The following is a 27,974-nucleotide window of genomic DNA, read 5'->3' as shown; positions in this document are numbered from 1 at the left end:
AAAAAAATATCTCTTTACTGAATACCCATTGTGTTTTCCAATACTTTTCATTGTGTCCTCCTTTTTTACAAGATTCGTTTAATACACTGGAGGACAAAATTAAGAGATGGAAGACATTTTCCCAAATATCTCAAAAAATACTGAATATAAATAAATGAAATTTGGTATGGATATAGATTATTCCATGATAATAAAGTATGCAAAACAAAACTGAAAGCGCCATTCACTGGCAAGACCTATTGCCAATAAATCCAATGTAGTCTGAATTTAAGAATAAAAGATGACAATAAAAGTGAGGCTTGTACAGTGTGTGTTGCCTCTGGCATGGTGTATGGTCACCCCTGACAGACAGCATGCACAACGAGTATGCATGCTGTTAATAAGGGAGTTAAGGAGGACTTGTGGAAGACCCTCCCATTCTTCCACCAGAGCAATTTTTAACTCTAGAATGGTTCTGGGGGGAGGTTGGCGCATCGCAATAGGTCTCCCAAGAGCATCCCAAGCATGTTCAATCGGATTCAGGTCAAGGGATTTGGCTGGCCAATCCATTCGTTGAATATCCTCGCTTTCCAGATACTCATCAACCATGAGAGCCCTATGTGGCCGAGCATTGTCGTCCATAAAAATGAACCCAGGGCCAACAGCGCCCCTGAAAAAATGTACATAGGGCTCTAGGACCTCCTGCCTGTACCTCTGGGCATTCACGGAACCATTGTCAAACACATGGAGATGTGTGCGTGTATATTGCATGTGCAAATGAATGTGCGAAAATGCTTTCCATCTCTTAATTTTGTCCACCAGTGTAGTTGTTTTAATTCAGTTTTTGTTCAAAGACCAATGCCAGGTAGCAGTGTAAAGTTTATTTTAATGTCAGCAACAACTTAGACCAACAAGGCTTATAAATGATTAGAAAATAAACCATACAAGCTTGAAACAATGTTAAACTTAACTATTCTAGTTTACGCTTTTTAAGGTTCACTTTTCACAACCCTTTTACGCCGAGATTGAATCTGGCTGAAAAAGCATTCTGAAAAAGAGAATGAATCACCATTCGCAAAGCAAGACTAGAAAGCATTCTCAAACCGAGGATAAATTTACCTTCTCAAGGTTTATTTTAGATTTTATAACCATCCCTGAAACAAGGTTTATTTTCACAAGTGAAATATACATTTTTTAACACTTTTTGTTAGGTGAATGTTAGCCTGATCATTTCGTTTTCAACACAACGAAAATGTTGCATCTAAGCGCCTGGACAAAGATAGAATGAAAAAAAAAAAGCAAAAACAAGGTTTACAGTACTAAAAAAATATATAGTTTTGTAACGTCTTTTGCATGCCTTTATTAAATCATTAAATAAACAAGTTTGCCATACTAATATTTCTACTGAGTTTAAAAAAAAAAAGATTAATTAGTCAAGCTTTCTTAGCCAACCAAATGAAACTGAAAATACAACGCTTGCCGTAAGGTTGCCAGCTATCTGAAATAGTTCGGAATAGAATTGGTGTTCTAAATGCCATAAATGTTCTATTATAAGATGAATTATCAATTCATTATTTATATTTAAAGCTATCATCATATAAAGGGCTTCATGTAAAACAATAATGGTTCGTAAGAACAAAGTTCATAAGCAGAATTCATTCATAATTCAATATTTACAAAAATTTGTAAAAGTAATTTAGCAAACTTTCTTTTTTGAAATGTTCTGTTTCAACTTTGTTTCATGATTTTTCATCACAGTCAGCGTTAGAATAATAGAGTGACAATAAAACAATGCATATTTTTCTCAAAATGACAGCTTTTGAGTTAAATATATATTTCCTTTAACAAGTTTGGCTTTCAGGTAGCTGTTAAGAACACATTTAAATCATTTGGTGGGTGATCATTATGTTTCCTAAGAGTTCTCTTTAATAAGGAAATACAGAAAAAAAATATAAAAACGTATTTAAAGAGATATATAGTATCAATTTTGAAAATTGATGCAAATGGACTTACTATTGTTTAACTAAAAATTATGGTGACAAATAATGTAATTGTAATGTTTCTTTCTCAAAAGAATAATAGATGCCTGTGATTCAATTTCAAGTAAAATTTTCCTCAATAAATATAATAACAAATGAAGATCCGAGTGGATGAATATTAGTGAATTTATGCAAATTAGCTTTTAAAATTTATAATTTACTTTTTGTATGTGCTGAACTCTTTATGCCTTGTTTATATGACTTGTCCCCAAGCTTTCAAGAAAAGAAATCTTTAAATGTCTAATACTCATTTAAAGCGTTTACTTAAACTGTTAAAAATAACTGTAAATTCGACAGAAAAAAATAACTTTTTTTAAACAGAAAAACACTGTTTAAAGATAAATACGGATTTTTTCTGTTTTTAATCGCTTGCCGCGCGCTGCAACAAATGCCCATTTTTTTAGAGACTTTCATCGTATATTTCACGGTTTAAAGCTATTTTTCACCAAAAACTTTTTTTTTCTATTCTTCACCCTTATTATAAAGGGATTAAAACAGTCGATTCAAATTCTAGTTTTTGCCTTACATAAAGATTCCTTCACAAAGATTTCAATTCTTCACTATATATTTCTTACTTCACTATATATTTCTTAAGCCCACGTAGAACATAAACAAACTATAATTATGTATCGAAGTTGGTAGGTACACAAATTACCTCGGTAACAATACATAATAAATAATAGGTACATAAATAAATAATGAATTTAATTTGTGCAGAAGACGTAGCCAAGGAAGAAATGTATTTCGACAAATTTGATGCGTGATAAGGCGCTGTATTTAACTTACTTCACGTTAATTAACATTATAAGTTATGTTGCGAAACTCAGATCAACCTTAACACGCCATTTGGCCTATAAATGATCAGCTGGAGCTGATGTCATAGGCCACATGTGTGGGTATCCGTGATTTTCTTCTTTTTGAAGTGCAAGTACCCAATTGCAAGTTTAGAATGCATTTGGCTCATGGACGGTTGCATAATGATATGGAAATGTCTTCATAAAACGCATTTCTCTCCTGCTTCAAATATTAAAAAATTCATTAAAATTAAAATATAGTTTTAAATTATTATCCTACCTGAGGAAATTAATAAGCACAGTTATTAAAACAAAAAATATTGAATCGCCGATGAGTTTAAATGAACTATTCTCTTTTTACCTTCCATTTCTTTCTAACTTATAGTTTAATTTGTTTTAGCTTTTGCGAACGCGAGAAAAGAAATATCATGGATTTTGTGATAGTATAAACATCAGTTGGTTGGTTGGTGTCGTATCCTCTATTGTATCATATTTCATGGTGTGCTTGAATAGTTTTTGTTATTTCTATGGCATTAAATGAATACAAATCCTCTTCTGTGGGGTAGTTTGAGAGGTGAAGGCCTGCAGCGACTGCAGGGCAGTTAAAAACATGATATGGTGTCAGTTCCACATTAAGACAGTTGCCACAGTTTTGATATTTTCTAGTCCCATCTGTAGAAATTTTCATATTTTTATGATGTTTTGTTCTTAGTCTGATGAGAATAGCGGCTGTCTTCTTATCGATGTCAAGATTAGTTATTTGATCGTGGGCTTTAATATAAACATCAGTGTTTTCAATAATACCGATACTTGTATGACTATTTGCAGATTACAAAGTAAATGAACTAACCTGAACAAATACATAGGAAAGTATGAGCACTTACTTTAGATATCTTGAGGTCTGAATACTCGTGGACCAAAAATGCCACAAATATACCACAGCAATACATAGTCAGGTGAGTATATACTCTGTAATAAGAATGCTCAGCGTAAAACATTCTGTCCCTGAAATTTGGAAAAAAAGGTATTAAATGTTTGATGTTTTCATTTAAGATTTCTATTTGTCACTATATCATACAACTGTCACTAAATATAGATTAATACATTACCTCAGGGGTTCACTAAAGTTTGTAGGTTCGAGCACCTTTAAAAGATTTTTTTTATCGTGTCCATGGACAATTAAATGGCCTCGTGTGCCTTCAAACAGCACCAGCAAGCTCCAATACATCATTACTGTAAAGGATCTCACGAAGTTCTGAAGCCAGTGGCACCACACCCAGTTGTAAAACATATGGGGTAAGGGCTGGGCATGTGATACGGGGTAAGTTGGACATCGGTGCAGTTCTTGCAGGGAATATAAGTTCTTATTTCGTCGGGAAGAATTTTCATCCCTTTAAAGTGGTTTGCTCTTAGTCTAGTAATTGTTGATGTTAAGATTCGGGAACAATCAAAGTTAGTATTTTAAAGATTTAAAATTGCGTTATAGCAGCTGATTCTTTTAATATTTGTCTGTAGTATAGTTTTCGAAGATCAAGGAAAAGAACTGTTTAACTCAGAAAAATAGTTATCTTTTTTTGAATTTTTTTTTAAATTTTTAAGTACTACATCCATAACTTAGCCTTAGACTTTTCTACTTTGAAACTTTCTTGCTTTGAATAGCAACAATTTATTACTAAAAATAAATATTAGACTCAAAGTCAAGTCACACTTTGGTAATCTCTGAAATATGTATTACGATATTTCGCAATCATTTCAAAACTAAACTTATACATGGGTTTTGCAGTTCGGATTGAGAAAAATTTGCATTTGGTTCTAGTACGAGATATTGGGTTAGTTTTCTATCTTTTGTTTGCATATATCTCAAAACATAACCCTATGGAAAATACGTTTCTTTTAACTGAAAATGTAAGAAACGGTTGCGTAGCAAAACAGATTGAAAAGTACAATTGAAGGATCGTGTTCAAAGTTTTTGGAAAACGGTGTCATTTTTAAAAATGTAAAATTTATAAAGACTAAAATGAGCGAAGAAAGCTAGACTTTTTCTCTTTTTTATAGCCGGCAATTAGAAAAAAATTAGTTTGTGATTTAAATAAAAGGAAAGGTTTAAATTGTCATAAAATATCAAAAAAAGCTCGTAATTTTTTCCGTTAATTTTCGAGGCTACAAATTTTGCATGGATAAAAGTTTTGCAATTTCTAATTACTTTAATTTTAATTTTTCAAAATAATCTAGCGGTATTGCTATGTGAAACTTTCATTACTATTAATTACATTACTATTAATATACATTACATTACTATGTGAAAATACATTTTACTAAAAGAAAGGCTTTTTACATAAGATTAATATATCATTGTTCGCAATATTTTGTCCATGTCCTACCCCTGCACGTCCTTTATAAGATTACGGAGTTAAAACAAATAAAACCAAGTTATTCATAACTACATTAAAAAAACAATTAAATTGAATATTATGGTCTTAAAAATAAGAATAATTAATTGATAAACTTCAATTAAATTAAATTTGTTAGTACAGTAAGGAGCAAATAATATTCATGAGGTAGAAAGAAAGCTGTCAGCTACTCACTTTACGTGAATGAACGTAAGCATTTCATTTGGAGGCAGATCGTAATAGACGTTGGTAAGTGCGACAGATGCCAAGCTTACTACAGCTAACAAGAAGTTGACCAGCAAACCAATCCTTGGTCGCCTAAAAACGAATATACCATATATAATTTGTATATTAGTAGATAATGTTCTGCTGTAAGTGAAAATATTCAAAATTTCAGAGAGAATGTTCCAAGTTCCAAAAGCAAAAAAGTTCTGTAATTAGTATGAACAACTTTATTCAAATTTTAAAATCATTTCCGTGAAAAATAAATGCATTTTTAAAACATTATTTTTAATACTATTTAAGAAAATTGTCTCGAATTTGGAATTAGTATAATTTTTGCATTATGGTACTGAGTGAAAGAAAAAAGTACTTAAAAGATTCCTGTAACTATTTCAGACGTATTATTATAATCAGCACCTGAGGCCGTTATTTAATATGTAATTTAGATCAGGATTCTTATACGGTCCTTGGAATATTTAAAAAGTAGTGGCAATGTTCCAATAGAGAAGTTCCGAATTTCTTCTTACTAGTTTTGACTTTAAAAATATCTATGGGTCGCATTTCGCTACTAGATATGCTTGTTTGAAAATATTAAGAATTGTGGTATGCACAAACATATTAAAATACATTTCCTTGTTTTAATTTGCTTACTACTTTTAAAAATTTTTAAGGACTGTTTGAACCCTAATATTTTACAAAAAAATTTTATACTTCTTTCGTCCTAAATTAGTTGCATTTAAGTCGAAAATTTTGTCTCAAATTAGTTGCTACAATTCAAGTAGGTGGAATCATAAATAACTTCCGATGCAGTTAAGTAGATCGACAAAATTCGCCATTCATTAGTTTTAGACGAAAGTTTTAAGCAATGGGATACCGGCAAGTGACGTAGTGTGGGTATATCGACTCTGATTGGTTGTTGAAACGTAGTATTTGCTTACGTCATCAACTGTTCTTTCCATTCTATTTCGTGTGAGCCAAGCCCGTCAAGTATCAGTCCTCTTAAGTGGCACATTCTAATTTCTTTCAAAAAGATTTTCTCGAAGATTTCAATTCTTCCACTGAATATTTCTTACTTAACACAAAGACAGGCACAAAGCCGCGTAGAAACTAATTATGCATCGAAGCTGCCGGGTACGCAAAGCAAAAATATATCACTGTTACGATAAAATACACAAACAAATAATAAATTTAAGTTAAGTAAAAGACGTGGAAGAGAACTAATTATATTTTAACAAATTCGATGTGCGATACGGCGTACGTATTTAATTATCTTCACGTTAATTAACATTCTAACTTATTAGGAGAGACTTAGCTCGACTTTAACACGCCATCTTGTTTATAAATGACCAATAGACGCTAGGTCATATGTCACATGTCTAAGTATCAAAGATCTTCTTTTCCTTCTTGAAGAGCAAGTACCCAATTCCTGGTGGAGGAATCGTTACAAGACAGGGCGTGGTCTAAGAGCTTGCAAGCCCTGCATCTCTAAAACTAATTTAAAACTGATTAAAGGAGGAAATGTTTGGTAAGTAAATGGAGTTGATTGATAGCATAGTATCCTAAAATCTCTGAAAAGTGTTCAAACATAATTATAAATTTATCAGTATCAATAGTCAGTACAAAAATGTTCAAACATAGCAACTAATTTGGGACAGAAACTAAGAGTTCTAAATGTGTTTTATGAAACCGAGAAAAAAAGTTATAAATAATTAAAAAAAAGTAAAGATTTTATTCTCAGTGAGTTAAAAAAAATTATTTTTGGGTAAACTTAATATAGTTCAACTATTTTTTAAATGTGTCCCATTGCCACACATTACCATTCTGATATTGTCAAACACAACCATTGAAATTTTAACTATAACCATTGTAACTACATATTGAATTCAATAAGCGTAAAAACATACAAATTAATTACAAAAATAAATCATGGATAAAATATAGTTGTTTAATGTCTATAATGCACGTTTTGGTAAGTAAATTATTATGTTTTTTTAATGTTTTAGAAGTTACATTAAAAGTAAGATTTAATTTATAAGAGTGAAATTCATTCCATAATAAGAATAATCAAATACTTACATTTTCAGTGGTATTAAAATAAATACTGATAGTACATGAAGTTGAGCGTACACAGCAAATACCCAAGTGTGATCTAGACACTGAAAAAACATATATTGGTTAATACAAATTTTCATAAATATACAAAAATAGATCATTTAAAAAAATTAATATTTGTACTATCTTGTTAAAATAATTGTCGGAATTTAATAACGGATAAGTATTTTAAATATTTAACACGTTGAGCGTCACGTTAACCATCGGTGGTTGACACTGAAATTACATTTAAGCAGCGTCAACCACCGGTGGCTGACACTGACCTTTCACATAGACCGCGAAAAACAGCTGACTGACTGCGTATAACATGATATAGAACTACAAAATTTACACTCTTTTATGGAATTGCAGAAAATGTATTCACAATTTACTTAATTATTATGATTCTTGGTTTAATAAATTCAATTAAGTAGATTTTTATCCATCACTATTTTTAAAGAATTCGTAGGCATATATAATTCACCACTTTTATAATATATAATATTGGTCGCTTCGCGACCCAGGTGCCCAATAAAATCAAAACATTAGGACAAGGAAGATATAATATCATGCTAAACCTTTGATAAACTAGCAAAATCTGTTTATATTTGCAAATTTAGTTTGCAAATTTACCATGTGGCTAGACGAGCAAGACATGTAAAATTAGCGTGGCATTCAACGTGTTAAAAGAAGTTTTAAACTAAGGAGACATTTTCTATGATATTTGGAGATATTTTTTGAAAAAAAGATAGATAAAAAGAATTAATACATACATTTATTTATTTAGATAATTTAATTAATTTGGCTGCAGACATTTTCAGCATATTTGAAAAAAAAGTTTAGTTAATTAAAAGTAAAGATTTATTTTAAATATTTTCTTTAAATACATTAGATTAAATTTAAATACATTAGAGTTTTGAATTCTCAAGATTATATATTTTTTCACACTGATAGCTGTTTTTTCCAAACATTGTATGTGTATTAAAATTAATCTAAAACATTTACCTGGAAATAACTATTTTTTCGTGTTCATGAATAAATTCCCATTGTCTGAAATTACCACATTCATATTGCTTTTTTCTATCTTATCTTCTTTTTTAGAAATTAAATACATATTTTTATGAAACTGTTTTTATAAAGAAGACAGTCCTGCAAAAAATAATGTGTGAAATGACTTTCTATTAAGAGTGAGCGATTAAGGAAACATAAATTAATAAGCTTTATGATACTTATATTTTTCTAAATAATTAAAATTATACTGTTATTCAATCTTGGCCAATCTTAAATAAATTGTACATTATTTAAAAGAATATTTCACTTGAACTTTTATAAATCGAAAAAAATGAACGTTTTGTAAATTGAAATAAAAATCGAACACTCTTCAATCTTGAGTAATTGATACCAAATAACGAACGTTATTCTGTTATTCATTCTCTTAACCTCAAATGGATGGTGATGAAAAAAATTAGCTTATAAATGAAAGAGATCCCTCATATACTAACCACTTCAGAAGAGTCCATGAAATTATTGATGTACAAAATATTGTACCACCAATGGTCCCTGCAATTTTTATACATTGGATTCATTCGAGAAAACCATGATGGACCAGATCCCCAGGTAGGAGTAACCAATAACAAAGCTAAAGTCAAAGCGTACTGTGGCGTGTACCTAGAAGGCAAATATTTATATAAATTTATTTTTATTAAAAACACTTATCTTATTTATTTTTATGGCATTATATCGGAAAGCATATTATTGGAAGAAATAATTTGATTTTGGTAAGAGTAACCAATAACAAAGCTAAAGTCAAAGCGTACTGTGGCGTGTACCTAGAAGGCAAATATTTATATAAATTTATTTTTATTAAAAACACTTATCTTATTTATTTTTATGGCATTATATCGGAAAGCATATTATTGGAAGAAATAATTTGATTTTGGTAAGAGTAACCAATAACAAAGCTAAAGTCAAAGCGTACTGTGGCGTGTACCTAGAAGGCAAATATTTATATAAATTTATTTTTATTAAAAACACTTATCTTATTTATTTTTATGGCATTATATCGGAAAGCATATTATTGGAAGAAATAATTTGATTTTGGTAAGAGTAACCAATAACAAAGCTAAAGTCAACACGTACTGCGGCGTATATATATATATATATATATATATATATATATATATATATATATATATATATATATATATATATATATATATATATATATATATATATATATATATATATATATATATATATATATATATATATATATATATATATATATATATATATATATATATATATATATATATATATATATATATATATATATATATATATATATATATATATATATATATATATATAGGATGAATATAGGTAGATATCTTGTTTAACCGAGATAAATTGTTAAAATTGTAAACTTGTGAATACTACTCATTTAGAAAAAATGATGTGATATCAATTGAAATAAAAAGACAAGTTTGTTTAGTTTATAATTTTAAAAGTTAAAAAAAAATCGCGTAAAACATATAAATTAAATATTGTAACGAAACGTTTTTTTTAATTATCAATTCAAAATTATCTCACTTCAGACTAAATTAAACAATTTTACAAACTTCATAATCGTTAAAAACGATTTTATTTAAATGGTAATAATATAAAATGTGAAGAGCATTCTATATTTTGAGATGTTTTGCTGACACAATTGCCTAGATTTTATGCATACATGTTATAATTACTGATTTATGACGGTGGGAAGAATAATTATTTTTTTTTTATTTTTTAAAACCTAGAACTATAAATCAAAATATAAAAAATTTCTTTCCAATGAACATTTTCTTTAATTACCGCACAAGTTTGCAGCTATGTAAGACTTAAATAAACATTATTTTAAAAAAAATGTATCTAGAGCTTAATAAAAATAATAAATTTATCTAGAACTAAAATACATTGCACGTATTGATATAAGGTTTGATTTATACGTACAGTGAATAAAATACTTACTTAATACATGTCAACTATTATTTTCAATTAAAAAATACATTTTTGAAGCGAATGAAGTTATGATTAAGAAAAATCAATCATATCAATTTTGTACCTTCCAGCCTGTTTATAGCTAACAAGTACGCTTCTAAGCCATGTTAAGATGCTGTAACATTCAATTCAAATAATTGAAAAAATAATATTACAAATATTTTTTTTTCAAAAATAAATCCTGTTTTGAAAAGAAAACACTAAGCGTGCAACTACTTCCGTATAAAAAGGAAGCAACTGGTAGCATTCTTTTTATTAATTAATGTTTGAATCAGTAGGAGAAGGTATATTAGAGAGCAAGTATTAGTAAGGTATATAAGTAGGGCAAGTAAGTGCAATATCTTTCACAGTTATAGTGATTTTTATTCAACTTTCTCCAGTATATTTTAAATTAAATTCTTGTTGCGTTGGAGTTTCATACCAGCTTTAACCTTTTCTGTTAGAAAACATCTACGGCATAATCAACCAATTTGTTATCTGTTTTCCCCTCTTACACTTTTCATAAACCAATGAGCCATGCTTCATAACCATAACCAATAGACTCAGTGGATAATTTATAAACCAATGAGTCATGCTTCATAACCATAACCAATAGACTCAGTGGATAATTTATAAACCAATGAGTCATGCTTCATAACCATAACCAATAGACTCAGTGGATAATTTATGAGCCAATGAGTCATGCTTCATAACCATAACCAATAGACTCAATAGATAATTTATACACCAATGAGTCATGCTTCATAACCATAACCAATAGACTCAGTGGATAATTTATAAACCAATGAGTCATGCTTCATAACCAATAGACTCAGTGGATAATTTATAAACCTATGAGTCATGCTTTAGCTTTCAAGATTAACGGTCGTTATTCTTTCAGTCCTAACATTTATATTGCGTGTTATGTTTTAATAAATATTATTAAATTTGTTTAACCCTTTCGTTTCGTGTGCCGTATTCAAGCAATGTTCAGTGCAGAATCTAGCCACTAGATGGCGTTTTGCAAAGAAAAAATAATAATTATTAGTCCAAATCTAAGATTAAATGAAAGAAGATGCAAGCCTCATGTTTTACGTCTAATAAATTTGTTGTTATTTGTTTCATACTCGATCTCATTCTAGGTGTGAGAATTGTTGACTTAAAGAAATTGAATTGAAGTTTATAGATAACAGAACTGGCATGGAAATGTTTTTGTAAAATATGAGTTCATCTTTTCTCTTATGATTTATTTTTAAAAACTTACCTCCAATATTTTTTAAGGAAGAATTTCACAATGTTTAGTCCTTCATCTGGATCTTTCAAATATCGAAAAGCTGTCATTAATCCACTGTAAGGAAGAAGAAGAAATGAAATATTCTGTTAAAAATGTCTCTTTAAATGTAAAATCTTTAATTAGTACAATACTGTTTGTTCTTTAGTATATGAAATAGTTACCCAAGAGAAGTAAAGCATTTAATCCTTTAAAAATATAAGCTATAGAAATAAATATTAAATAAAATACAGCGCTACAGGGTATTTTTCGAATACATATTTTAACTTTTGATTTAAATAAAAAAAATGTTGAAACAATGTTTTGAGATGAATATATAAAATTTTAACGTATAAAAATGTCTCTGCAAGGAATTCAGTTACGTTGCTGAGAAAGAAATTGTATAAATTGTTCCAAGAGTTAGTAAAATAACATATAACAACATAGTGAAATAACATATTATGGAAAAATTAATTTACTTTTGGTGGCAAAAATATCTCTTAAAGGAATAACTGTATACACACACCAGAAAACAATTTAGAAAATATTTATAAGGATTTTAAAATAGCATATATTGGGATTTTAAAATATTAGCATATTTGATTAACAAAATTTAAAACTAAAAATTAAACATGATTTGAAAGTTTATAAAAGTTCTTGTATCTTTCAATATTTCCTTTCCTTGGCACTAAAGTTCATTATAAAACATATATATATATATATATATATATATATATATATATATATATATATATATATATATATATATATATATATATATATATATATATATATATATATATATATATATATATATATATATATATATTTCCTCGTAGGGGGCATAATGAAATTCGATATTAAATGCTTTAAAAACTTGTGAAAATAGAAAGAAAAGGCAACGTTTTAATTATTTAAAACATAAGTTTGATTTAATCGGCGATCATGAATTTATAAGAAAATGGTTTTATCATGTTTTGAAATTAGAATGATTCCGTTCTTGCAAATCTGATTTTAAGAAAGCAGCTGATTTTTTAATCCAGTAATTTTATTATCAGCGGTCATTGTACGAATATAACAGAAAACAGGAATTCCATTTACAAATAAAAATGAATGAACTTTCCATTTACCTGATGAAAAACAGCACTTGAAGTGGAAATATTCTATTCAGCATTATTTCATAAAATAGTTCTTTCAGTATCTTGAAAGCTTCTACGGTATTCGCTGAAAAAAAAAAAGATAAATAAATTAGCAATTATTTTTAACCACAATACGATGCAAATTATTGAATCACTCACTTAGTACTGATTAAAAGCTTCTGTCGTTTCGAAAATATAAAAATTAGAAAGAACAGCCGACATGTTTCAAGCGCTCAAAAATAGGCACCCATTTTCATAACTTGCCAGACGTGAATGAGAAGAAAGAAAAATGATTTGAAGTATAGAACGTAACATTGCTGAAGAAAAATGGAAAAATGAAGGTGATAAAGAAAACTTAAACCTAAGAAGTCGAGAGAGAGAAAAAAGAGTAAAAACAAGAACAAGAAAAATCACAGTGGCCGAGAGGTAAATGAGGGTAAATTGCATCTCCACACGTTTGTTATGGTGAGGAGGGGAGGAACTAATGTGGTTAACAAAGGAATCAGCATTCATATAAGTAAACAAGATTCCAGTTCATCAAGATTAGCTGAACAGACTTAGCTGGAAATAATTGTGGCAACATCGAAATTGAATTTATGCTCAAGATTCCAACAACTTGCAGAAATAGAGCTGATTCCTCACGGTGCGCCTTAACCAACGTTAAATAAAATGCTCTTACACCTAGAAAATTAGAAGAGATTATGAATTTACAATGTTCTTAGATAATAAAAATCGAAAAATTAAAATAATCTGTGGAGAGATTTTTAAAAAAATCCACTTTGAACATTTTTGCTCACGAAGTACGATATTTCAAAAATGTTAGCATCATTTTATACTTATAAATAGAAAAAAAAATAATATATTTGTATTAAATATTCATAATAACAGTTCATAATAAATTTTATAATTATTAGAAGTTTTTTAATTGTTAATTATAGTCGATGAACCACTATTTAAAAAACAAAAATAATAAGAACTTAAATCGACTTCAGCGACACAAGCACTGTGATTTTAAAAATGGCAGCTTCCATTCGTGTGTGTACACGAAGTGGAAAAGCAATTGAACCAGGATAAAAAACAAAAATTGATATCACAGCTCATTCTGTCGACGATTATTTTGATTTTAAGGAATTTCCTTTCGTTTGTACAAAAGGTGATGAAGTCTCGGATGCTCCTGCGCTTGGAGTTAACTGCAAAGATGTTCCTGCTTTTGTTCAGTATGTGAAAAATAAACGAGATGTACTGGATGTTCACTTAAAAATGGGTATTGCCGGAGGAGGTGGATTTTTAAAAATATGTCTTTCTGTACAATCAAATGAGTTGGACTTCGAGTGCAGCGGTAAGCGTGCTAAGTATGATGAGGGGATAGCTGCAAGAAAATTTAAGGATTCTGGAGTTAAACGACTATTCATTCTTTCAGCCGTTCCGAATGCACAAGAAAATTATAAGAATGTAGATCAACTCATTTCAACGTTGAATATAAGTCCTTTCTACGGCACAATTGCAACCGATTTGAAGTTAGCGAATATCTTAGCAGGTATAATGTCGCACAGCAGCGCATACCCATGCTCTTATTGTTATGTCAAGAAAGATGAGCTAAGCAGCTGTGGCGAATTGAGATCTCCCGAAAATGTTTCATCGTATTATACAAGTTGGCTGACTGAAGGAAAAGGTTCGAAAATCAAAGCGAAAGATTATTTCAATTGCATTCATCCACCGCTAATTGCAACTGTTGGAGGCAAAACATTCCTAGACATTATTCCACCTCCAGAATTAGTGGTTTTCACGCATATGTTGAAAGAGTGTGAAAATGAATCTCTGACATGGACAAAAGCTTGTCACGTTCAGCGTGAAATCAGACGAGGATGTTCTGGGTTTAAGGGAAATGCATGCAAAACACTTTTGGATAAAGAAGAACTTCTGCTCCAGTTTAAAAATCTAGAAATACTGAAGTATGTTAAAGTATTTGACGACTTCAAAAAAGTGGTTTCTGCATGCTTCGGAAATAATCTTGACCAAAATTACAAAGTATGTATAGAAGCTTTCAAAAAGAGCTGCATGAACTTAGGTATCAGCGTTACACCAAAGGTTCATGCAGTTTTTTTTTTCACATTGAACAGTTCTGTGACAAAAACGGTGAAGGATTAGCATTTTTGGGGGAGCAGGCGATGGACAAAACGCAGGCACTAGGTTCGCGGGACTGGACACACCACTTCTGGGTGACGGCTGTGTGGTTCCCGTGTCCGGGGGCCCTGGATCCTTCGGACCATCGGAGTGCTGGGGATGCTATATTCTGATAGTCAACATTCTGGTAGAAAACTAGGGGCCTTAAGTTCGATCCTGACAGAAAACAGAAAAGCTGGTGTGTGTATGCTGTTAGGTTTTCTTTAAATCTGTCGGAGCTGAAAGTCCTCTGTTGTGAAAGCCCTCTGTTTGAAGAAAGGCGCATACCTGCCTGATTCATCCCTACTGTGTGCGTCATATACACATCATTAACTGTTGCTGATCATTTCATAAAATCTTTCAAAAAAGCATATGCGCAGTGGCACGGCAGTGACCGCGAAAAGCCGTAAAAAAAATTTTGCCAACAAAAAAACGAAAAATTTATAGGCTTGAAATCATGCTACTGCCAGGAAAATAGCAAAAGATATTGGACCAAAATGAACTAGATATGGTTCAATAAAATATTTATCCAGTTTGCGAAAATTGCCATCAATTTTCATAAAAAATTTTTTAAAAAAACATCGAAATTACTTTCCGAACAGCCCAATATGTTGAGTAAAGCTTTCTAGAATATTCTGAGAACTATTGGATGAAAAATGATGAAGGGTAAATCACTTTGTTGTTTAATTTTAAACTTATCTTGCATTTTTTTGCCCATATTGTTCTTGTCAAATAAGATAAATTAGTCAAAACAATTCATTTCCTGCACCGCCCCTAATTTTGAATAACAGATCATTTATTTTACTAAGTCGCATAGTATCTGTCTATATTTATCAATAAAAAGATGATACGATAAGTGAAATTAATAGAATCACCTATCGATATGTTTAAGAATGCGTGTAAGGTTTTTAATTAACTTTTCTACGTTTGAAAAAAAAATGCATTTTCTTTGTTGTAATCGAAATTGGCTGATGTTTTCGATTTCATTGTCCTTGGGGAAAAAAATGATAAATAGTTCTTCATGAAGAAAGGTAGGGGTTGAATCTGTAATGGGATAAACGCTGAATAATTTCAAAAATTGTTCGAGGAAAAAAGTATATTTTCCGTGACGTCACTGATAGAATAATAGATACAGAATAGAATTATCTTTAATATTCAGGATCAGACATTATAAAATCATGTGACTGTAAAATTGAAGAAAAAACTATAATTGGTACGTAACAGAGATTCTAACCTCTCCCATTTTTACGGAAGATTTTTTTAAGTACTTAAAATTGTAGCGAATTTTATGTTTAGCCATTTGACTTTCGAAACGATACATAAAAAGTTTATGTACACATATGTATATATATTTTTTCTTGATTTTTAGGTATAATTATGTACATAAAAATCGATTCCGATGCATAATAATTTTAAATCGATGCATAAACGCTATTACTTTGAATCAAATATAATTGCGTTATCACTGTGAATATTATACGAAGATACAAGGGGCAGCTACTTTTTATGTCCAAAGTTTGGACCCTTTAATGTTGATTTTACTTTTTGCGTATGTGCAAACGGAAAAATGTTTGCTCGTATGTACAAATGTTGATTCAAAGTTTTAGCAAAATGCCAGTCTGTAAAAAACAGTAAAGCCTGCGGTACAATAAACTGTTATTCCCAGCCTTCTAAAAATTTTCTTTGCCTGTTTTATCTATTAGATGTGTATCTTCTGGAAATTGCCAAATTTATTAACGTGGTTCTTTAGCCAATAGCCATTCCATTTTTGTTCTTCAAAAAATAAAAGATTTTATGTCTGATACGAGAACTGAAAAGAAAATTAAAGATATATTTTTTCACATTTATTTTTAGACCATATCCATTAAGATCATAAAGTTATTAATAAAGCCAACAGAATACTTCAGACAATTAAACCAATTTTGAAAAAATAATTTAAATCATATATTCAATGCACATGACGCGTTCTCCTCTGCTTGGAGGAGTGAATGATTTAACCCTTCACCAAAGAATATATATTCTTTGCCTTCACACTCCGAGCATTTTAATATGCTGTTTGAACTATTGTAAGCACTAAATCACTTAAAATACATAATACATTAGTTTCGTATAATCTTTAAAATTCATAAAATATTGTGATTACTAATTATTAACATGCAAGAATTTTTATTTTAGAGTGATGACTTAGGCAAGAGAGATTCACCATTTTAACTTTAGAATGGTGTAACTTTAGAGGCGACATCCAAGTGCAAAAGGTTAATCAAGAGCTAATCAAAAGGTTTAATCAATGGTTAATCAAAATTGATTTTGAATTCCGCAAGATAATTACTCTCCTATGAATTTTCGGAAGGATTTATCATTAACTTTAATTTCGAATATAAGGTGAAGCATAGATGACGAAAACGAACGCGTTCGAAATTGCTTTGAAATAGACTATTATTTATCATTGGCAGTTATGAATGAATGCAGAATCATGGGTAAATTGTATTGATTATGATTGGTCAATTATATCATGATGTAAACTGCCACGAAATTTAAAAAATCACAGTAGTATCATGTCATAAATAATCGCGAAAGTCAGGTACCACAGCAATATCATGATGCGAATTATCATGAAATTTATAAACCACAGTAATATGATGTGAATTATAATTAAATTTATAAACGATAGTTATATCATGTTGTGAGTTATCACGAAATTTGTGAACGACAATAATAGCAAGGTGTGAATTATCATATAATTTATGAAAGACAGTATTATTATGATATGAATTATCATGAAATTTATGAAGGACAGTAATAAAATTATTATGAAAATTATTAATGTCTGCTGATTAAGAATGGCAAATATTTAACTTCATTCATGCGAATCAAGCGGTGAATATCAATTCATCTTGCTTTTGATTTAAGTCCATTTGCATTCTTATCTCTCTGCTAGCATGCAGGCAAGGCGTAGAGAACGAGATAATGCGTCAAAAAAAGAAGAGAAGGAAGGACTGAACATAATATTACGTCAAACACAAGGTGAACAAAATACCCTATCGAGTAATATTACGCCAAAAAAAGGCAACAGGTTAGGTCTCTAATAAATTATTAAGTTCTGTATCATAGCTGACGAGCATAAATGTATCCAAAATAACTACCCTGTAGTTGACAAGAAAGGTAATGCCATATACGAAACTATGGTTATCTTGTGATTGGAAAGTAATATTAAGCCAGAAATAGGGTGTACAAAATACCCTATAGAGTAATTTTACGTCAAAAACAGGGTGCGCAGAATACCCTATCGAGTAATATTACGCCAAAAACAGGATGCACAAAATACCCTATCGAGTAATATTACGCCAAAAAAAGGCAACAGGTTAGGTCTCTAATAAATTATTAAGTTCTGTATCATAGCTGACGAGCATAAATGTATCCAAAATAACTACCCTGTAGTTGACAAGAAAGGTAATGCCATATACGAAACTATGGTTATCTTGTGATTGGAAAGTAATATTAAGCCAGAAATAGGGTGTACAAAATACCCTATAGAGTAATTTTACGTCAAAAACAGGGTGCGCAGAATACCCTATCGAGTAATATTACGCCAAAAACAGGATGCACAAAATACCCTATCGAGTAATATTACGCCAAAAAAAGGCAACAGGTTAGGTCTCTAATAAATCATTAAGTGCTGTATCATAGCTGACGAGCATAAATGTATCCGAAATAACTACCCTGTAGTTGACAAGAAAGGTAATACCATATACGAAACTATGGTTATCTTGTGATTGGAAAGTAATATTAAGACAGAAATAGGGGGTACAAAATACCCTATAGAGTAATTTTACGCCAAAAACAGGGTGCGCAGAATACCCTATCGAGTAATATTACGCCAAAAACAGGATGCACAAAATACCCTATCGAGTAATATTACGCCAAAAAAAGGCAACAGGTTAGGTCTCTAATAAATCATTAAGTGCTGTATCATAGCTGACGAGCATAAATGTATCCGAAATAACTACCCTGTAGTTGACAAGAAAGGTAATACCATATACGAAACTATGGTTATCTTGTGATTGGAAAGTAATATTAAGACAGAAATAGGGGGTACAAAATACCCTATAGAGTAATTTTACGCCAAAAACAGGGTGCGCAGAATACCCTATCGAGTAATATTACGCCAAAAACAGGATGCACAAAATACCCTATCGAGTAATATTACGCCAAAAAAAGGCAACAGGTTAGGTCTCTAATAAATCATTAAGTGCTGTATCATAGCTGACGAGCATAAATGTATCCGAAATAACTACCCTGTAGTTGACAAGAAAGGTAATACCATATACGAAACTATGGTTATCTTGTGATTGGAAAGTAATATTAAGACAGAAATAGGGGGTACAAAATACCCTATAGAGTAATTTTACGCCAAAAACAGGGTGCGCAGAATACCCTATCGAGTAATATTACGCCAAAAACAGGATGCACAAAATACCCTATCGAGTAATATTACGCCAAAAAAAGGCAACAGGTTAGGTCTCTAATAAATCATTAAGTGCTGTATCATAGCTGACGAGCATAAATGTATCCGAAATAACTACCCTGTAGTTGACAAGAAAGGTAATACCATATACGAAACTATGGTTATCTTGTGATTGGAAAGTAATATTAAGACAGAAATAGGGGGTACAAAATACCCTATAGAGTAATTTTACGCCAAAAACAGGGTGCGCAGAATACCCTATCGAGTAATATTACGCCAAAAACAGGATGCACAAAATACCCTATCGAGTAATATTACGCCAAAAAAAGGCAACAGGTTAGGTCTCTAATAAATCATTAAGTGCTGTATCATAGCTGACGAGCATAAATGTATCCGAAATAACTACCCTGTAGTTGACAAGAAAGGTAATACCATATACGAAACTATGGTTATCTTGTGATTGGAAAGTAATATTAAGCCAGAAATAGGGGGTACAAAATACCCTATAGAGTAATTTTACGCCAAAAACAGGGTGCGCAGAATACCCTATCGAGTAATATTACGCCAAAAACAGGATGCACAAAATACCCTATCGAGTAATATTACGCCAAAAAAAGGCAACAGGTTAGGTCTCTAATAAATCATTAAGTGCTGTATCATAGCTGACGAGCATAAATGTATCCGAAATAACTACCCTGTAGTTGACAAGAAAGGTAATACCATATACGAAACTATGGTTATCTTGTGATTGGAAAGTAATATTAAGCCAGAAATAGGGGGTACAAAATACCCTATAGAGTAATTTTACGCCAAAAACAGGGTGCGCAGAATACCCTATCGAGTAATATTACGCCAAAAACAGGATGCACAAAATACCCTATCGAGTAATATTACGCCAAAAAAAGGCAACAGGTTAGGTCTCTAATAAATCATTAAGTGCTGTATCATAGCTGACGAGCATAAATGTATCCGAAATAACTACCCTGTAGTTGACAAGAAAGGTAATACCATATACGAAACTATGGTTATCTTGTGATTGGAAAGTAATATTAAGACAGAAATAGGGGGTACAAAATACCCTATAGAGTAATTTTACGCCAAAAACAGGATGCACGAAATACCCTATCGAGTAATATTACGCCAAAAACAGGATGCACGAAATACCCTATCGAGTAATATCACGCCAAAAACAGGATGGGCGAAGTACCCTATAGAGTAATATTACGTCAATAACAGGTAAAGGGTAAAAAGTATAATAGATTTTTACCTGTTGTGTCATAGTTGACGTACATGAATGTATCCGAAATAACTACCCAGTAGTAGATATGAAAGATGATACCATACACAAAACCAAGTTTCGCTTGAGGACAGGTCCAGTCAGATAACTTCTGAGCGTTCGACAGTGCTGAAAAGCACTTCGTAACTTCAAATATTGTTGCTGGAAAAAAAAACCAAAATACCTATATAGTTTTCTTACTAATATAAATGCAGGAAAAAAGTATTACACTGTGCACAGCCTATTTTGGGATATAATAGAATTTATGTGTTTTTCATTTCAGGATACAAAGTAGCCAGAGTTAGAAAAAAAAATTGACTAATTTTAAAGCCTGAATTGGTATGTTTGAACTTGAGTGGCTGGGTGGCGCAGTTGGTTTGTCGTCGGCCTTCTGAGCCTAAGTCTGCGGGTTCGATCCCGGCCTAGACACTGGATTTTCGGGATGCAGAAAATTCTCAGCTGTCATGTCGTATGATTATGCGGCATGTAAAAGATCCCTGGAGTGCCTTATTGGCTCTTCGCATTTCCGACAAAATTAAATTCCTAGTGCACTTCCATAACATAGAGTCTCGGGTCTAGCCATCTAGTATGGCAGAAACTAGACGTCCAAATTAACTTGACCAGCGGTATCTCACCCATTGCTCATCGGCAAGACCGATTGTGCAGCTCATTGGAAATATTAAAAAAAATGTTTGAACTTGAAAATTTAATCTATAAATAATCTTTGGTAGGTAAGAATTAGCTAAAAAATTTTGTGTCATGGGTCTTTTTTCTAACAACTTTTAAAAATTTTCTGATTGTGATTTCCCTGTTATAGAGTTATCGAGAAAATGTGTTTGCTTTCTTATTTTGAGTTTATTAATTTACATTATTTTTGTTAAATTTAAATAATGAAGATAAAACCGATTCGAGACATTTTTTTCGTAAAATTAAATGAGGGAGCTGAAAATACCCAAAAATAAGACGACATGATTGGAAAAACCGGTTATGTATGATTTATTAATTCACTTTAGATAAAAGTTGTTTTATTTTCAAAATTTTTTTAAAAACTTTCAAAATCTGTGGCTTTTGAAGTTAATTATTTTTTTAATTCCTGAACTAATTCAAGGGAATACTTACTTCACGTTATTTACTTGAATTTTATTTCCATGCATTGGTTCTAATATGTTTTTAGCGTTAAATAAATCTAAAATTGTATTTTCCTTGAAAGTCATCCCTGTTGAGTTAAGAAGTTTTTCATCTGAATATTCAAAAATAAAAATAATAGGGTTCGATATTTTTACATTTTAAAAATATTTATTATATTTTCCAAAATACTAATTTGTTTCATGTTATTTATGGGTAATTTAAGGAAAAATTTATACTCAACTAAGAGTGATTTTTTTCAATTACAGAAGATTTTTATTGAATAATTTTTTTTTTAAAAATATGGATTTACAAAATAAAATGGACTTACATCTGTAACCTTTCTTTTCCATTTTCTCAGACGGGTACATGATGTCGACTGCGGTACCAACAATTAAAAGTAAAAATACAATTCCAACCACATACCTAAATATATAATACACAAAAATGACATAATGTCTAATACAATTCCAACCACATACCTAAACATATAATACACAAAAAAATGTCATAATGTCTAATACAATTCCAACCACATACCTAAATATATAATACACAAAAATGTCATAATGTCTAATACAATTCCAACCACATACCTAAATATATAATACACAAAAAAGTCATAATGTCTAATACAATTCCAACCACCTACCTAAATATATAATACACAAAAATGTCATAAAAATTGTAAAAATACGTTTAAGGACTAATTATTTAAATGCCGTGGCCCTCAAAATGATTTTAATTCATACATTAAATTTACTACCACTTCAAACATTGTGCTGAATTCTAATGTTGAGCCTGAGAAATTATAAGGTACAAATAAGGACAAATACTTGATATTGCCAGAATAATGAACAATTTTTATATCGTGCAGTATCTGAAAATGGATCTTGCTGGTTGTAACTAACAAGGAATTCTTTATTGAAACCCAACTAAATTTACAATTCGCGATCGCAACGAACTATAGGGGGCGTTGTTGTATGAGACTAATACCTGCGATTTCTATATGAACAGTCATTCAGTTACTCTAGAGACGTCGTTAATGTAGCACGTAGCATTGCAACGTTCCTTTTTTATTGTGGCTAATTAAATTTAAAAAAGAAAAATGCTTGATATTCTTTCTTATGCAAACGAAAACAAAATGGTATCTCTTTTTATTAGAGAAGGAATATCCAAAACACATCGGAAAAATATTTGTACATTAACAGAAAAAAATATGTATATTCTTATAAGAGTTAAAACCTAATGCCCGAGAAATAGTTTTACTAAATTTAATGATATAACATGAAAGGCCCATTTAAACTTCACATTCTATAGTTTTAAGAATCATATTACTTCAAAAATTAAAATGAACAAAAAGTATACATAAGCCTCATAATTTTATGAAATTTAATTTTGTAAACAAAGTTTTTTGACAACAATTTTTATCAAAAAATTTCAAGTTTCAATAAAAATCATTATTTAGAAACTAAGAAACGTAAAATAAAGAATGCTGACGAAACGAAGACAAAAAAACAATTCTTTTTTGTCGCCATTTTTAGTGCCTTTGGGATTTGCCAAAAACAAAACAAGATGCAATTTTATTTTTTCAGGAGGGAAATATTTTACCGAAAAAACGAAAATGTACCAATTCCCACAATATGAAACTTTATCTTGGTAAACGTACGTTTTGGAAATGTTATTTCATTTGGAATCTTATTTATCAGAGTTCATATGGCGATATGATTGTTTTGAATCTATGCCAAACTCTATATCGGCCCATTTTCCATCGAAATCCGATTGACTATTTTAATTTTAAATAAAGTGTTTTATTTTATGAATTGTCGCAAAAATTTTAAGTGCAGATTGGCGGCACTTAAAAACCGCCAAATCTGTAGCGGCGGTGGCGTTAATACGTAAGTACCGAATTTTTATTCCCTACTTTTCTGAATCATATTACTTCAAACATTGGAATATACAAGTATACATAAACACATAATGTTATACCATTTAATTTCTTAAAAAAAGTATTTTGAGAACAATTTTTATCAAAAAATTATAAACTAAAAAACGGAAAATAAAGAATTCTTAGGATAAAAAAACGATTTTAAGAATTCGTTACATTGAAATAAAAACTTTCATATTGTTTCTTTTTTTATTATTCTTATAGTTCTTAATCAGACGTAAAAAACCATTCTGTAGAGAACCATCATCAAATGAAAAAAAAATATTTACAAGCAAATTTTTTATTGTAAAAATCATTGCACTTACCTGATTTATAATTCCCGGAGAATTCCAAAATGATAAGTTCCTTGTTTGAAAACTTTATTCTCAAATAATAGATACATAGTTTATACCTTCATTACTTTTAGATAACATACTACACAGCAAAATTTTATAATTGATATGAATTTGAATATGTAGCTAAAAACAGAATAGCTGAATTCTAGTTGAACTTATTCTTTCAAAACTAAAAAATACTTACCAAGAAAACGATTAAAATTAATTAAGAATCAGCACAAATGGCACTATTTCAAGTAACTTGGATAATTTTTTATTGTTGTTTTCCGAATTATATGGATACAGAAATATATACTATTCTATAACGAAGAAGAATATGCTATAACTATTAGAATTCTGTATGTTCTGAATTCATATTTATTCACTGGAATGACGAAAGCAATGTTGACTTCACTTTAATTCGTAATGAATTGAAGACAGAAGAAATGCATTTTACCTTAATACACACATCTGTAACAGTATCCGAAATCGGAAGTCATCAGTTGCAAGTTTGTTGATAATAGAAATTAAAAATTATTGAGGAATTTTTCTTCAAATGTTTGGCGTGTTCTGTTCCTGAAAGATATTCTGGAGATTTTTTTCAAGTTCTTCGGCCTTTTCCTTAGGGAAATTTTGTTTCTTATTTGCTGCTAAAAAATGGCGTCTGATTCAGTCAACGATTTTGATGGAACTAAATGAAAACGTGATAAATTAATGTCTGGTATTTACAGGCTCCCGCTAGACGGTGTACTCGAGCGTTGCGATCGCGAATACCTTTTGGGCTTATCGAAAAACAGAATTATTGAGAAAGATGAAATCTTCCTTCAGTCTTTTTGAAAATTGTTTTGTTACAGATGAAAGGCATTAGGATCATTTATCGTGTTTTCGCCCAGATAATATAGCTCTTCACCGTAATTCACGGGTACATAATATACTTACTTTACCTTATTTCTTCCCAAAAATTATTAAAATAAAAAAAAATACTAAATAAAGTTGCCACTTTTATTTTTTTCAAAGATTGGACAAACTTTGAATACAATTTTTAATGCAAACCGTTCTTTTATTATTTCGCAAGCAAACAGCTTGATTTTTTTATGGCTACTCCAATGTTTGCCAAATCAATGTATTTTACCTTACTGTATGTAATTTAATGATGAATGGGATAGGGGCCGTTTCGCGGCCCAGGAGCCCAGTTTGTTTGAATAAAGCAAGCAAGCAATGCAAACCGTTCATATTTAATAATTTTAATTTGTTTGAGTCAGGCCACTTCTTGCATACCCAGAGATACCAACTTGCTCCGGATAGCAAATATATATTTTAAAGTGGTAGTTTATCAATTGTGATTATTAGTTTAATAAATTCAATTTAGTAGATTTTTATCCACCACTATTTCTAAATAATTCAGGGGCTTATATAATTCACCACTTTGTAGTATTTATGTCATCTTACTAAATTTTTAAAAAGCAAGCGAAAATAGTCAAATATTTGCAAAATTTACTTAGTAGTTATTTATCGTTTTTTCAACTATTTTGGCATGTCCGGAGTTGTTGACATCTCTTCCAACTTTTAATTCTTTCAAAGATGAGTTTCCTCACTGGTAGTAAAACAGAATTTAAATTATAATTTTGGGCAGAAACATACCCAGTATTTTGAAAAATCTTACGTTGATAATCTCACCTTTATTGCATATTAATCTATATGCTTAATTTTTTTAAAAAAGGTGGTGGTCAACAAAAAAAGATTATAAATTAAGTTTGTAGAGGTAAGGAATATATAAAAAGCATACATTTAACTACCACTTTAAACATAGAAATAAAATTTTACGCCAAATGCGTAAAAGTTGGCAAGTATGTTCTTGGTTAATTTTATAAAAAAAGTGTTTTTTTTTTCCAAGAAAGGAAAAAGGTGGTAGCATCAGTGCTCCTATATTACAATTTATTTTTCAAAAATAAAGTACTATGATTCATAATTTATCAACAATATTTATACTTCAATCAAAACTCAACGCATAGCGCTTTTTTAAAAACTATAGTGGTAGGTAACAGGAAGAACTATGCCCGTGGTATAAACAATATTGCTTTTATGAGTTTATATTGAAAATACATTTTTACACTGTATGTTTTTTATACAGGCTTCGCTTTATATGGATCGCTGTTTATAGCTGGGATAAGAATTCCATATTACTAAACATTTCAAGACCATTATTTGAACTTGAAATGTATCATTATCTAACGTAAGTTAAATTCGAATAGTGCAAAAATATATTTCTCGGGAATTAAAAAAAACAATCCATTATTAATGAACTTTTATTTTTATCACAAAAATTAATATCAATAATCATCCATATCTGAAACATGATCATTGATTACTATCAATCATCATATGGCCTTGAGAAAGTTTAAGCTTAATTGGAATAATTGGGTGAAGAAAATAATGTTATTTGCATATTTTTCTCGTTATTTAGGTAATATTTTCAGACGACAAAGAAGGGTTGAAGGCATGCCAAGAAAGAGGAATATGCCATAAAAAGTTATATAACACTATGACCTCCATATCTCAATATATAATAAATATCGTTTAAAAACTTTTGTTTTATGATAATATTTCCTCAATTTTTATTGTTGATTATTTTTCTACTTTCATTTTCTTTTTGACGTATGAAGAGACAGATCTTTTCCTTTTAAAATACAAGCATATAAGCTTTAATTTACTATTCAAAATATGACTGTATGTCTTTACATATAAAAAATAATGTATATGTTGTGAATTATTAACAAATGTAATTCGCATTGATTGAATTGCATTGGCCTAATTGAAGTGGTCTGAAAATAACATTTTCCAACTTGCCATTTACATAACTTTAGAATAGAACTCTAATTGCTTTTGTATTAGTTGGCCTCCTTAGTAATTTGTTCAAACATTTTATATAAAAAGGTGTTTAATTTTACAATTATAATTGGCTATTTTACATGTTTTGCAAAATGCGAATTTCATGATGAAAACTATTATGTCAATGAATTTTACATTTTAGATCAAAATTCGAAGATTAGCTAATATAAAATATCAGTTTTAGGATACAAAACCAAATTGTTAATAAAAATAAAACGTACTTTTTTTTCAAAAGAAATGCATAATAGCATTAAAAAAGTTTACTCAATAATCCTTTAATATTTAATACCTAGAATAGATATTTTAATATTAGCTAAGCTTTGATATTAATGTTAAATGTGTTGACATAATGTTTCGGTAAAACTCTGTTCTACAAAATCTCAGTTTACAAAATATTTCAAAAAATAATCCATTTTTGAGGAAAAATTCAAAAGAATTTTGGTTTAATTGAAATGGAATTTCTCAGAAAAAGTATACTTTATATACAATGAAAAATTTTTTATACTTTTGGATTAAAATTATTTGCAATGGAATCGGTATATTTATTGTTTTTTACAGTTGAAAGCACGAATTATTCTAGCGACTCAATTAGTGTATTTTCAAAGAAACTTGTTAGAGCTTATCGGTATTTATTTATACTATTTGTATGCAGTGGTAGTCATAATCATTTTAATTCAACTTAGCTAAAGAAAAGTAAAAAAGATTAATTTATGAATACGATACCACTTTAAAAATAAAAGAAAATTTTTGTCTAAAATTTAAAGTACAGGATTAAGAAGTCGGGTCACAAAATGTCGACTTTTCAGAACGCCTTGCCATTGTCAGTACAGTCGAACTCGTTTATAACGAGCT

General features: G+C 30.0%; 1 protein-coding gene across 1 annotated transcript in view; it reads right to left on the bottom strand.

Moving 5' to 3' along the window:
• LOC107448262 (nose resistant to fluoxetine protein 6) overlaps positions 1 to 27,974 on the bottom strand; it is a 107,114-nt gene that overhangs the window by 11,919 nt on the left and 67,221 nt on the right. The window contains exons 5-12 of the mRNA XM_087151688.1: positions 22,303 to 22,397; positions 20,838 to 21,008; positions 12,934 to 13,027; positions 11,798 to 11,881; positions 9,018 to 9,183; positions 7,501 to 7,580; positions 5,398 to 5,520; positions 3,697 to 3,817 (exon numbers count right to left, since the gene is read on the bottom strand). Coding sequence (XP_087007814.1) covers positions 3,697 to 3,817; positions 5,398 to 5,520; positions 7,501 to 7,580; positions 9,018 to 9,183; positions 11,798 to 11,881; positions 12,934 to 13,027; positions 20,838 to 21,008; positions 22,303 to 22,397 — 934 coding nt within the window. The remainder of the gene's footprint in view (positions 1 to 3,696; positions 3,818 to 5,397; positions 5,521 to 7,500; positions 7,581 to 9,017; positions 9,184 to 11,797; positions 11,882 to 12,933; positions 13,028 to 20,837; positions 21,009 to 22,302; positions 22,398 to 27,974) is intronic.

The sequence above is a fragment of the Parasteatoda tepidariorum genome, chromosome 9 (genome assembly GCF_982258835.1).
Source record: "Parasteatoda tepidariorum strain Cologne lab strain chromosome 9, Ptep-v5.0, whole genome shotgun sequence".
In the NCBI taxonomy this organism is placed as follows: domain Eukaryota; kingdom Metazoa; phylum Arthropoda; class Arachnida; order Araneae; family Theridiidae; genus Parasteatoda; species Parasteatoda tepidariorum.
This window is presented reverse-complemented; position numbering and strand designations above follow the sequence as displayed.